A 14,193-nucleotide genomic window follows, 5' to 3' on the forward strand; every position below is an offset into this window, starting at 1 on the left:
CCCTGTGATTCCAACAATGATGGGAAGCTTAAGGCAGGTGGGCAATGGTTCAATCAGAATGCTAAATGCAATCTAAGACTTAATCTCAACAATAACCAGCAAACAACAGGGCAGAGGTGCAGCTCAAGTGACAGAGTGTTTGCCTAGCAAAATAAGGCACAGTACTAACAACAACAACAAAAATTTCAGGTTTCTACTGAATGAATATGGCTTTTACACTATCATAAAGCTGAAAAACTTTAGTCATAAAATTGACTTGATTTGACCTAAGGGCGAGAATGTGGCTTAGCAGTAGAGTGCTTGCTCAGCATGCATGAAGCCTGGGTTCGATTTCTCAGCACCACATACACAGAAAAAGCAGCACCTGGCACTGTGGCTCAAGTGGTAGAGTGCTAGCCTTGAGCAAAAGGAAGCCAGAGACAGTGCTCAGGCCCCAAGTTCAAGCCCCAGGACTGGCAAAAGAAAAAGAAAAAGATTTAAGCTGGGGACCTTCTTATTTACTTGAAGAGTCTTTTGCTATAAGAAGTATCTTGCCTGATCCCACTGTTTTCAGTATAAGATGGTAATTCCTTAATACTCCACATAAACCTTCCTTCATTACATTCATTACTTTCCTATCCCCAACACTATGTATATATGCCATACAATCTAATCCCGTGAAACGATTTATAGCCTACCAAAATTGCCATGTCTTCTTAGGCCTTTTATTTTCAGAGTATTATGAACTGGCCAACTTCTACTCTTATTTTATTTTACTTTTCGAGACAAGATCTTCCAGTATATCCCAAGCTAGGCATGATCTTTTTGACTCTAGCTCCCAGTACTAGGATTACAGGCATGCCCCAATTTTCAAAGTCAACTCCTTTTGGTTTTCTTTAGGCTGATGCTTGCACCTCCAACTGTGTAAAGGACTCCTCTGTGCTACTGAACACATACTGTATAGTGATTCTGGGCAATTTCAGAGTAAAGTTGTTTGTTTCAGTTATCTTTATTGCCTTGTACATTGCCAGGCATATAACAGGCATTCAGTAAGTATTGACTATGTAGACGAATAAATGAAACATACAAAAATACAACAGTTGAAAAATAAATGTAAATATCAGTCTGCTGTAACAGTTGGAAAATAAATGTAAAGACTGGCCCACTCTGACCATGAAGTAGCTGCAGTCAGGGCTTGCACAGGGTCTCCAGTGAAGAATCTTGCCAGGGCCACACACTCAGCCCTGTGTCTTTATAAATGTCACCAGCTTCTGGAATCCTATGTTCCTATTAAAAACTTGATGTAGCTGAGTGCCAGTGGCTCAAGCCCGTGATCCTAGCTACTTAGGAGGCTGAGATCTGAGCATCAGGGACTGAAGCTAGTCCAGGCAGAAACGTCCCCAAGAAACTGTTATCTCCAATTAACCACTCAAAAGCTGGAGATGGCGCTGTGGCTCAAGTAGTAGAGCACTAGCCTTTAGCCCAAAGAGGCTCAGGGACAGTGCCCAGGCCTTGAGTTTAAGTCCCACAAAGAAAAAAACACAAAATTCGATGCATATCATACTTAACCCAATAATATATTTAACAGGGAACTTAAATTATTTAAGGGTAAGGAGTCTTAGCTCCATAATTATTCAAGTGGTGAAATAGTCAGATAAATGTAGTTTCTCTAAATGACAAAAAAAATTTCAGAATCTATATCTCATTTTTCACTACCAAAATCAACCACAGGTTTCATCATTAACAACACTAGCAAAAAAGTCTAGATAGAAGGCAACTTAAAATTAAGAAAGACTCTTAGCCACAAATTTCAAGACTAAGAATAATTTTAATTAAGTATTGGGAAGTAAAATTTCCATAACATGTAATCCACTTGTGCAGGTTACTGTAAGAACTCTGAATTTTTTTATTTTTATTTTTGCCAGTGTTGGGGCTTGAGTTCAGGGCCTGAGCACTGTCCCTGGCTTCTTTTTGCTCAAGGCTAGCACTCTAACACTTGAGCCACAGTACCACGTCCGGCTTTTTCTGTTTATGTGGTGTTGAGGAATCAAACCTAGGGCTTCATGCATGCTAGGCAAGCACTCTACCACTAGGCCACATTCCCAGCCTAATATATTTTCTTAACAATATTATGACACATTTTAATACCTAACCTTTCTCTTGGGTTTCTTGTAGAGCCTTTTTCCATAGTTGAACAGACTTTTCATATGCTCCTAACAGGAAACACTCTTCACCTAGGAAGTTTATAACCAACAATTAGTCATAATTAATTACATAACTTTATAAAAGCTTACTTTGTTTTTAAAATTCATTAGATACAGTTCAGTTGAAAATTATTGCAACCAATTACAAAATCAAAGCTGTAGTTTATTTCAGTTATTCATAATTAGAAGTTGGTTATATGATACTGACCATTGATAGACATGAGTTCTAGGGCTTGGTTCAAGCCACCTCCAGCAGCCTGTAGGTTAGCCTGTATATGACATAACAGGTATTTGACAGTAGATGCTTCATGTGCCATGTGTTCAGTTAATTGTCTGTCACATGCAGGAATTCGTTGGTTTAATTGTGCTTGATACCACAAAGTGTTTTTGTATAGTATTCTCCAGAGAGCAACTAATCTGCACACAAAATTAGGTAAGCATCACAAACAAATTTCACACTAAGGGTAAAAATTAGTTTCATCTACTTTATGGCCTATTTTTTTCTTCACTGATAAAATAGTAGTTTGCCATAAAATATAAGAAAATTGTCTGATTTAAACATAATATAAAAATCTAATAATAAAAATGAGTACTTGTTTGTAAAAACATTGTCATGCAATTTTTTTGTCTGTTAGCAGCTTGCTTGCTCATGGCAGGTGCTCTATGACTTAAGCCATATCTACAGTCTGGCCTCTTACTAGTTAATTGGAGATAAGAGGCTTTTGCCCACGCTGGCTTCAATATCAGCCTTCTTAGTAGCTACGATTATAGTCATGAGCCACTGGCACTAGGCTGTGATATGTTTTTAATAGCTCTTAACAAAGCCCAAATCTTTTAATATCATCATGATTGTCAAGACAAAAAAATATGTGTGCTGTATAACATTTGGCATAATCCTAAAATAATTCTTGATTGTCAAATTTCACATATAGATGAAATATATATAAAGCTTTTTGTCAATATATATTATTCATATACTATACATATTATTCTTATATATTAAACATATTATTTAAATTTATACATATATTTCCTTGCTATACATGTACACATATACATGTATAACATTTTGAAATTTGTTCTGAAATTATTTTTTTAATTTTCTAAACTTCAGATGCTTAACTTTTTTTTGTTTTTGGCCAGTCCTGGAGCTTGGACTCAGGGCCCGATCACTGATCCTGGCTTCTTTTTTGCTCAAGGCTAGCACTCTGCCACTTGAGCCACAGCACCACTTCTGGCCATTTTCTATATATGTGGTGCTGAGGAATGGAACCCAGGGCTTCATGTATACAAGGCGAGCACTCTTGCCACTAGGCCACATTCCCAGCCCCCAGATGCTTAACTTTTTTAAGTAAAAAGGTTTTAACGCTGAGATACAACATTTCTTTCTGAGTATAAAAGTCCAAAGTCTAAGTACTTTGGAATTGCACCAAGAATGGTGGCACATGCTTGTAATCCCAGCTATGCTAAACGGAGGTAGGAGTATCTGAGGGCCTTAGCAAAATTATCCTTGGCAAAATTATCAAGATTCCATTTCAAAAACAGAATACAAAAAGAAAAGAGCTGGGGCTAGGAATATGGCTTAGTGGTAAAGTGCTTGCCTAGCATGTATGAAGCCATGGGTTCGATTCCTCAGTACATAACAGAAAAAGCCAGAAGTAGCTCTGTGACTCAAGTGGTAGAGTGCTAGCCTTGAGCAAAAAAGCCAGGAACAGTGTTCAGGCCCCGAGTTGAAGCCCCAGGACTGGCAACAACAACAAAAAAAAAAAAAAAGGAAAGAAAAAAGAAAAGAGGTAAGAGAATGGCTCATGTGGCACACCACACACATTAATAAACACAAAGCAGTGGATTCAATCATAAGCATCAAAAGAATTTTTTGGTTCAAATTCTGGAATTAGTACTAATAGCTACATAAACTTAAAAATACAATAAGAAACACAAAATTTCACACTGTAGAATGGTGAATTTTTCAGAATTTTAGTGGTGTTTTTTTTTCTAAGTTAGTGATTATACCTGTGACCTGGCTTTTGCGTAAGATTGGTTGCTTGAGGATGAGTCTTTAAAGGTAAGTCCCAAGACTTGTTTTTCTGAGAACTACTTTCTTGCAACACTTGAAAGATAGGTACAACCAGTGACTCCTGAAGCACTGTCCTTCCATCACCTGACGTGGAAATAACAGCAGGTTGAAGATTATATATGCAATTTAATTTTTCAGCTACCATTCGGAGTAAATAAAAACAGGCTAGAAGTTTCTCTGAGAATAACTGATTCTTCTGTTGTTGAGTCAAAAAAAGTTTGACAGTATATGAGGTCAGCTTTATCACGTGTCCTATATCTTGTTTGTATCTCATATCCCAATACTGAATTGATAAGCACTGATGAAAAAGCTGAAAGATACAAAGTACCCAAGCATTAGGTTTAAGGCTCTTGCTTAAAAAAGAATCAACTTTGGGGAAAGGACAGTTTATAAACTGAAGAATGTGGAAAAAATGAGTGATACAAGCAACTGTGCAATTTAACAATATTTTTTTTTCAGTCACATGTTTTGAAATTCCTATAGTCCAGGCTGCAAGTAGATTTTTCTGGATAGAATTCAGTTCTGTTATGGCTCGGTTGGTAGCTTTGGTATCATCCTTTGCATGTATCGTATCAAACATAGATGCAAATTCCAATCTCCCTTCACTGGCACTGCTAAAGAGGGAGTTATTCTTTTGGTTATAAAAAGAAAATGAGTTGCTTGCAAATTGCTTGTCTTCATTAGTTTCTTCTGCTTCAAAATCCTGAACATGAGGGAAAAAAATAATAGTACTAATTAAGCCTAATTCACAGAATCACTGGTGTTTTAAAATTTCTCTTCCCTTTAACAAGAGATAAACAAATGTGTTTCTTATTAATAAGGCCAATATTCAATTATCCAAAGTAAGTGAAATGTATTATCAAATACCTGAGAGTCTGCTGTTTTTTCATGAAACTTTGTTGTTTCTTCAGCCTGCAAAAATCTTGGAATAGTAGACTCAATTGAGTTTTCAATTCCTTGGTGTTTTAGCAAGCTGGACCTTAGGGAATCCAGTGATCGTAAATTCAGCACTTTGCTTTTTGGCTATGGAGGAAAAGATATAAGATTTTCAAGAGCAACATTTTGTAAGTCTAGTACAAGCAATTAATAGTTCCAGTTTTCTGATTATAATGAAACGATATTATTGTCAGTCCAGTTTTAACTTTGAAAGGAATAGGAAGGCAACGTTTTACCATTGATAATCAAAAGCCCCATACCTTAGATGACGTCACACTCTCATACATTTTCTCAAGCCTCTGGGTTGAATCAAGCAACAGTGATCTCATGAGCAATGATGGAGACAGGTTATCAAGAAAGCGAAGGGTTGTAATCATGTATCCATCAGAAACAATGAGATAGGGTAAACGTGAGTGTGCTTTTACAGAAAATCTCTGTCTCAGAGGGTCACTATCAGAAGCTGATGAGTCTACAGGATTATTTGAATCTTGAAATGTAAACTGCTGTGGTCTAACAAACAAACATGAAAATGTAAGAATCAGTAAGAGAAAAATCCTAAAGGTAACAATCATATTATTCCAAAGAAAAACGAAACTGAAAATGTTACAGAATGAGGTGAAAGCAGATGAAACAACCAAAACATGAAATGTGTATACATACATACATTACAAAATATGTATATATATGTGTGTGTGTATGTGTGTGCCAGGAAAATATAATAGAGACTAAAAATAGATACCTATTTTTAATAGGTTCCTATGCTTTAAGTATTTTTCCTGAATTGAGGTATTTACTGTTTTATTTGTAAACTCTATACAACCTGTTTCATAGAAGAATTAAGGCAGTTATTTTTATAGTAAGAAAAAATAGTGCGCCTTACTGTTAACATGTTTAAATATATGTATAGGAATATAAGTATGAGTTATCAGCATAATTGCTTATTAAGAAGAAGAAAGAAAAAAAACTAAGAAGAAATACCACAGAGTATGGTAGTAGACAAAATTTTATCAGTTTAAAGTTAAATTTGAGTGAGTTTCTGCATAGATGTACTTATTATTATACTGGTATAACTGACACTGATTACTTAATATGACTGCTTGTTAAGTATGGGGCTTTATACATACTCATAGGGACAAACGATCAAAATACATTGTAACTTTTTTTACTTAGGAAATTTTCAAATATAGATCTTGGGCAGTAGGTATAGCTAAGTGGTAGAGTGCTTGCCTAGTAGGTGTGCAAGTACTGGGTTCAATCACCAGAACTGCAATAAAATAAACAAATAAAAGTAAAATTGCATATAATTCAAAGAAAGAGTTTTGTCTTAGCCAAATGGTGAATGGATATTGGTTAATTAGAAAATGCACAAGCCATAGAAATTTTAGGAATCATTAAAAAATAATGTTTGGGGGGCTGGGGATATAGTCTAGTGGCAAGAGCGCTTGCCTCATATACATGAAGCCCTGGGTTCGATTCCCCAGCACCACATATACAGAAAATGGCCAGAAGTGGTGCTGTGACTCAAGTGGCAGAGTGCTAGCCTTGAGCAAAAAGAAGCCAGGGACAGTGCTCAGGCCCTGAGTCCAAGGCCCAGGACTGGCAAAAAAAAAAAAAAAAAAAAAAAAATGTTTGGAAAGGAAGACACATAAGAGATACTGGTAAGTAAAAACAGTAAAATAGCAAGCTACAAATATAACATGCTAAAAATTCTATTTTTATAAATACTACATTTTTTAAATTTAGAGGACAATACATTAAAATGTATTTTTCTTTTTTGTTGTTGTTTGGGTGATAGTACTGAGGCTTGAACTCTTGGCCTTTAGTGTTTTTCACTCAAGGTTGGAGCTCTACCACTTTAGCTATAGCTCTGCTTCTGGCCTTTTGGTAGTTGACTGGACATAACAGTCTCACAGACTTTCCTTCCTGGGCTGATGTGAACCGTGATCATTAGACCTCATCAGCCTGAGTCGCTAGGATTACAGGCAAGAGCAATACACTAAAATGTTCATTATCATATCTGAGGAACAGGATTATAACTCATTTTCCACACTACTTAGTTTTATAATGTGATTTGAGGAGTCTATGAGTGCCAGGTCTAAAGTTTGAACTGATAACCTGGGCACCACTGCAGCCTGCTTAGCTAATACAACATGATTTTTTTTTATTTTAAAATAATACTTTATTAGTTCTGTAATTAGAAAAAAGCAACTAATATTGACAGTCCCTAAAATATTAGTATAGAAGAATGTGAAGAAATTCTAGTACTTACTAACATAGAATGTAAGAAAAAAAATGTGTGTGTGTGTGTGTGTGCGTGTGTGCCAGTACTGGGGCTTGAACTCAGGGCCTGGGTGCTATTCTTTAGCTTTTTTGCTAAAGGACAGCACTCTACCACTCGAGCCACAGCTCTACTTCCAGCTTTTTGGTGGTTAACTGAAGAGTCTCTCAGATCTGTCGGCCTGGGCTGGCTTTGAATCATAATCCTTAGATCTCAGTCTCCTGAGTAGCTGGAATTATAGGCATGTGCCACCAGTGCCCAATGTAAAAATAACTTTTACAAAGGAGACAACCACCTCAGTTTCTTCACCTCAGTTTGCCTATTTTGTTCTAAAAATAGCTCTCTATTCATGTCTATCTATATACAATATAATGCAATCAACATCAATACTTAAAAGTTCCTGATCACATACTTTAAAACTATGCTTAATGACTTATAATTATATATTACTTTACATAATTCCCTCAGCCCTAAAAGACACTTACTGTCAAACTCATTTCACAGTAAAAGAAATAGAAACTCAAAGAATAACTTAGCCACACAAGTAATAGGTAGGAAAACAGTATTTGATCTGTGTGGTTTCAAAGTTAAACTGCTATCTCATCTCACAATTTAAAATTAAAATATGGCTAAATTCTAAAGTCTTGTATCCATTAGCAACAACTTTTGCCCTTTGCAAAACAGTAAAATCCATGAGTCAGGTCAGTTATGAGTAATTAACTTATTGAAAGGGTTATTTTTTTATAAGGATAAATATCAAATCATATTTTATCATCTTTTTTCTAAAGAAGAATATTTAGGACTACTGAATATTTAAAGAGCTTATACTTACATAGTCACAATGGCAAATTTTCACCAGGATTAAGCCACAAAAAGAAATAGAAAAAAACTATAAATAAGAAACAGATATTGAGATGACAGACCCAAAGAAAGAAAAAGATAATTTGGCAGACAATATTATGTTTTAAAAAAAACACACATAGTAAAAGCAGTATCTCAAAAGAGAGCATCTGCAAACAAACTAAAGCAATTTAAATGTCTCACCTATATGTAATTAGTGGATGAAGAGGAATAAATTCTGCTGGTCCAAGTTCTATAGAGCACCCAAATGTAACTAATGTTAGCAATTCACCTAGGCAAGTCAATAAAACCAGGGAGCCACGTTTTAACACACAAGCCAGAAAAAGACTATTGTGTGTCCAGCTGATGTCGCCCACCCAATAGGACCTAGAAAGGGCAAGAGACATGTTATGAAGGATTCTACAATCTCTTTGACAATTTATAATAAACTGTATCAAGCAAGGTTGAAACACTTCAAAACATGACAACAGAGTATGTCATATACGTGCGTGAGCTTGTCACAATGAAATAGGGGTGGTAGGCAACTGTTACATACATTATGTGAATTTTACTAATGAATTTTAAGCATTCATAGATACTACAACAATGCTTCAATTAGAAACACCTTTATATTTTTAGGCAATTCAGAAATGAATATACTGCCGGAATTGAGCTGTCTTGTCATTCCCATTTTAATTAGAATAAATTGGAATTTTTCTAGACTCCACGATCCAGATCCATTCACAGATTTCAAAACCATGCCGGAGCTTGCTGGAGTCCTTTGCACCAGCATCTGCTTCTTCCAAAGCTGTCACTCTTAATACTTCTGGTTTGTTTGCTGATTTTTTGTTTTGTTTTGCTTTTCGTGGTATGATGGTTTGAACTCAAGACCTTGTTCTTGCTCAGCTGGTCTTGTACTACTTGAACAAGACCTTCAGCTCAGCTTTTTGTTGGTTATTTTCAAGATAAGAACCTAGCAAGCTTGAGGGAGGGGTAGCAAGTTTGAAAAAAAATGTACTCACTACCACCTTATATAACTGTAACCCCTCTGTACATCCCCTTGACAATAAACGTAAATTTAAAAAAAACAACAAACAATCTAAGGAGTTAAGACTTGGATAAGACTTGAATCATTATCCTAACTAGGATAACTAGAATTACAAATGTGAGATACCCATGCCCTGTAAAAGGAGATTTATACTTTCTAGTCTTACATAGATCCTACTAGTAGCTCATACCACCAGTGCTGCTATTCATCCCTATCTCAGCCTTCCCAAGGGAACAATGTGTTTCCTGCTTAGGCCTGTTCATTTTAGCCTGTCCAATGAAATTTAATATTGATCTATCTACTCTGGATTCGATTTTTCCTACAAAGATATAAAAGTAATGAGAGGGCGGAATGTGATTATACATTTCTATAACTCTAGCACTTGGGAGGCTGAGGCAGGAGAATTTCAAATTCAAGCCCAACATGGGTCATGTTGGAAAATCCTCTCTCTCTTCTCCCTCACAAAAATTAAAAGAAAGTGAATATATATATGCATGTATATATATACATATATATGTCTGTCTCATATCCTACATGTTTTCTTTATAAAAAGCACCTTTTAGAATTTACCAAGCAAAAGTACTAGCATTAACTTTCATTCCTTGCTATCCCTCCTTCAAATGATACTTACAAAACTATTAAAGCCATAAATTTCTTAAGTTATGGAAAATAAAAGTACTAGTCAGAAATTCATGATTTCATACCTGAGAAGTGTAGCCGGTACCACAGGATTCTTATTGCTACATCCTTTAAGACTTCCACAGAGAGTGACAAAATTCACTGTATTTATAAATAATACCTGAGTTGCCTAGAAGGAAAAAAGACCACGAGGTCATTAAAATTATTTTACTGTATCATTACTTACAATTATTCAAGAGATCTATTATTATATTAATAAAGTATATAGGGAATCTTCTTTAACTGGTCAATGTTGACACCTATAGCTCTATAACTCTATTATTTTTTCTATTGTACCTTAGAAACATCATTTCCTATGGTTACTTCGGTTCCCTCCCTCCCTCCCTCCCTCCCTCTCTCTCTCTCTCTCTTTCTCTCCTTTCACTAAGTTGCCTAAAACAGCCTCAAACGTATTGTCTTCCTGTTTTTAACTTCCAATTAGCTGAAATAATACATGCTATGTTCCACGGCACCTGGCTCCTTTCCTCCTTTATTTATCTTTATCCTCTTTTCACTTTTTTTTGCGGGGGGGGCTGGTCCTGGGAGTTTCTTTTGCTAGTACTCTACCACTTGAGCCACAAAGCCATTTCTGGCTTTTTCTGAATATTTTGTTGGAGATAACAGTGTCATGGACTTTTCTGCCTGGGCTAGTTTTGAACTGCAATCTTCAGATCTCAGCCTCCCGAATAGCTAGGATTATAGGCATGAGCCACAAGTGCATGATCCTCTTTTTGCTTCTTAAAATGTATCATTATTGAGACTACTATTGGGCTGGGAGTATGGCCTAGTGGCAAGAGTGCTTGCTTTGTATTCATGAAGCCCTGGGTTCGATTCCCCAGCACCACATATATAGAAGAAAAATGGCCAGAAGTGGCACTGTGGCTCAAGTGGCAGAGTGCTAGCCTTGAGCAGAAAGAAACCAGGGACAGTGTTCAGGCCCTGAGTCCAAGGCCCAGGACTGGCCAAAAAAAAAAAAAAAAAGAGAGAGAGAGAGAGAGACTACTATTACTATGTAGCCCACACCGGCCTCTACATCACTAAGCAAGCCAGGCTGACCTCCAACTGATGATCAACTTTCTTCAGCCTCCTGAGTGCTGGAATTACAGGCCTGCACCACCAGCCTGGCTTTATCTTCATTTAAAAAAAACCAACATCTAGACATTATGGTAGCTAATTTAAATAACTTTAGCAATCCCCAGTGAACTGAAACACCAATTTAAAGAACATAAAAATAGCATTAACGACACTGAAAGAAAACTACCTTCAAGAAAAATGAAAACTCAAAATTAGAATAAATTCCCTCTTTTCTAGATTCCTTTTCATGATAGACCATATTTACTGACCTTTGGGTCTTTCTGATTTAAAGTTACTGCAAGGGTAAGGCCATCTCTTGAAAGGGCAGAAATCAGAGCTCCTCTTGACTTTACTGATTCACATTTAGGATTTAGACTACAAAGAAGGCAGTTTTGTTGTGCCCAATGAACATGGAATGGCAATGAACTAAGAAAATAATAAAATAATTGAACATTAAAAGCACTGTAAAACTGTATTTTAATATTTTCTTAAAAAAATAAAAGCACTGTAGTTTTCCTTTACTTGTTTTTTATTTATTATTTGTTCCTCAGATGAGGTCTTGCCATGTTACCCAGGCTGGCCTAGAACTCCTGGGCTCAATCAATACTCCTGCCTCAGCTTCCCAAGTAGCTAGGACCACAGGCATAATCCGCTAAGCCCAACTCACATCGTAACTTTGAAACTGATACGGAGTTCATTGCAAAAACTTGAGGAGTACACCTAAATCTACAGAGACACTCTTAGAGACTAAGCCTTGGTTTTAATTCGAAGGAGAGAGGGAGAGGAAGAGGCAGAGGGAGAGGCGGGTGAGAGGAGGAACAAAAGAAAAAGAGAGAAGGGAAAGAGGGAGATGGAGATAAACAGAGGAGAGGAGAGGAGAAGGGAAAAAAGGAAAGCCATTATTTTGTATAATTAATATGTGGTAATGAAATTGTGAAAAATAGTAGAGTGAGAACTCTTTGGACTGTGTCAATTTACTACATGTCATATGAGTATAGATGTTATTAGGCACTTATTATACATAAGCATATATATTATCAAGGTCTACCTAGCTGTACCTTTAAGATTTATTCATTTTCACTCAGGAGGATCTTAAGTTTGTGACCAGCCTGTGCTATATACTTATACCTTGTCTTGCCTGGAAACTAACAGTGAAAAGGTTTGCTCTTTTTACTTTATGCAATTTGTCTTCAATACTGTTGACATAAAAAAGTTGCTTAAGCCTGGTGCTGGTGGCTCCCGTCTGAGATCTAGGGCTGAGATCTGAGAACTGTAGATCAAAGCCATATGCTAGTTGAAAGAGACAAGTCCCTGAAATTCTTTATTTCGGCCATTACTTCTCTGGCCTTTTGCTGCTTAATTGGAAATAAAATAGTTCACAGATTTGTCTATTCTAACACAGACAAATGGCCAGAAGTAGAGTCAAGCTTAAGTGGTAGAGCACTAGCCATAAGCAAAATTTCTACATTAAACATTTTAAATGAAATTTCAGAAAAAAAATCTATAAAGCCTACTAAAATTCACTGTAACATTTCAAAATGTTAAGGTATACATGGCAAAAGGTGATAGTATTTTTTGTTCTTTTTTAGTTTTGGATATATTTTCTTTTGGCCATACTAGAGCTTGAAGTTTATGCCTGCGAGGCAGGTGTTCTACTGCATAAGCCACACTTTCCACTCATTTTGTGGGGAGAGGGACACCACACGGGGACCTGGTACTGGTACTTGAAATCAAAGGCCTCAAACTCACTTGGCCTGCTTGCCTCATGGCGAGCACTCTATCACTTGAACCATACCTCAAACTCTGACTTTTGCTGGTGAATTGGAGATAAAGTCCTGCAGATCAGTCTCTGCCTGGCTGGCTTCACATCCTGATTCTCCATGCCTTAACCTCCTTAGTAGCAAGTATAATAGACATGAGCCACTCGCACCTGGCCTATTTTTGTTTCTGAGACAGGATCTTGCTACAGCCGAGGCTGGTCTCAAACTCTCTACATAGTCCAGGATGACTTTGAACTCTCTCTACCTTCCTGCTCAGTCTCTTTCCTGAGTAATAATATTATTACTATACTTTCCTTGACTATAATATTTTACAAGGGATAGAAAATAGGGAGAATGAAACGTTTACCTCACCTTACAGGTGTAAATACATTCTCATGCCACCAAATCGCTAGAAATGTTAACTTCAGGCATTCCCCAGAATAAAAAGTAAATGAACACAGGCAGCAGTCTCCTAATAACTGTAGATAAAATTAATATACTTTGATATAAAATTAATTTGAAAGGAAGCCATGATACACAAAATATATTTCTCATAATAAGTAAAACAAATGAAAAACTATCAGGACCCTGCTTACATTTTTATCTTCTTTTGGTTTTTTAGCCACAGCCCTGTCTTCTTTTTAATTCTTTTTATTGTTACTATAAAGGTGATATACAGAAGGGTTACAGTTACATAAGTCAGGTAAAGAGTACATTTCTTTTTGGACAATACCACTCTTTCCCTTGTTCTCTCCCAGTTTTTATTTTTATTTCTAACATTACACTAAAGACTAAGTCTTGGGCTAGGAATATGGCATAGTGGCAAGAGTGCTTGTCTCGTATACATGAAGCCCTGGGTTCGATTCCTCAGCACCACATATATAGAAGTGGTGCTGTGGCTCAAGTGGCAGAGTACTAACCTTGAGCAAAAAGAAGCCAGGGACAGAGCTCAGGCCCTGAGTTCAAGGCCCAGGACTAGCCAAAAAAAAAAAAAAAAAAAGACTAAGTCTTTCTTTTCTTTTTTTGAGCTGAGATAGGTCCCAAACAGAAAAATCAGGTTGTAGATTTGAGGGTTTTGTTTTGGGAGATACTTTGGTAATGAGGAAGAACTCAGAATGCTAAGCTGTGACTTCCTAATGAGCTATAACCCAGCATCTCAGATTATAGTTTATTCTATTAAGGAACTCAATGAGAGGAACCAAACACAGAAAAGAAATACTTATTATTTTTCTATAGTACAGTAGAGAAACTACTGATTAACACTTAAGATATATTTTAAAATGAACTAAAAGAGTATAAAATTCCAAAAATAATATAGT

The 14,193-nt window shown here is 36.4% G+C and overlaps 1 protein-coding gene across 1 annotated transcript in view; it reads right to left on the minus strand.

Moving 5' to 3' along the window:
- Positions 1-14,193, minus strand: part of Cplane1 (ciliogenesis and planar polarity effector complex subunit 1) — an 86,219-nt gene that overhangs the window by 64,116 nt on the left and 7,910 nt on the right. Inside the window, exons 6-14 of the mRNA XM_048368241.1 lie at positions 13,247-13,353; positions 11,384-11,540; positions 10,067-10,170; positions 8,519-8,701; positions 5,457-5,706; positions 5,128-5,283; positions 4,197-4,963; positions 2,392-2,600; positions 2,133-2,213 (exon numbers count right to left, since the gene is read on the minus strand). Of these exons, the coding sequence (XP_048224198.1) occupies positions 2,133-2,213; positions 2,392-2,600; positions 4,197-4,963; positions 5,128-5,283; positions 5,457-5,706; positions 8,519-8,701; positions 10,067-10,170; positions 11,384-11,540; positions 13,247-13,353 (2,014 nt within the window). The remainder of the gene's footprint in view (positions 1-2,132; positions 2,214-2,391; positions 2,601-4,196; positions 4,964-5,127; positions 5,284-5,456; positions 5,707-8,518; positions 8,702-10,066; positions 10,171-11,383; positions 11,541-13,246; positions 13,354-14,193) is intronic.

This window comes from Perognathus longimembris, chromosome 19 (genome assembly GCF_023159225.1).
Source record: "Perognathus longimembris pacificus isolate PPM17 chromosome 19, ASM2315922v1, whole genome shotgun sequence".
In the NCBI taxonomy this organism is placed as follows: domain Eukaryota; kingdom Metazoa; phylum Chordata; class Mammalia; order Rodentia; family Heteromyidae; genus Perognathus; species Perognathus longimembris.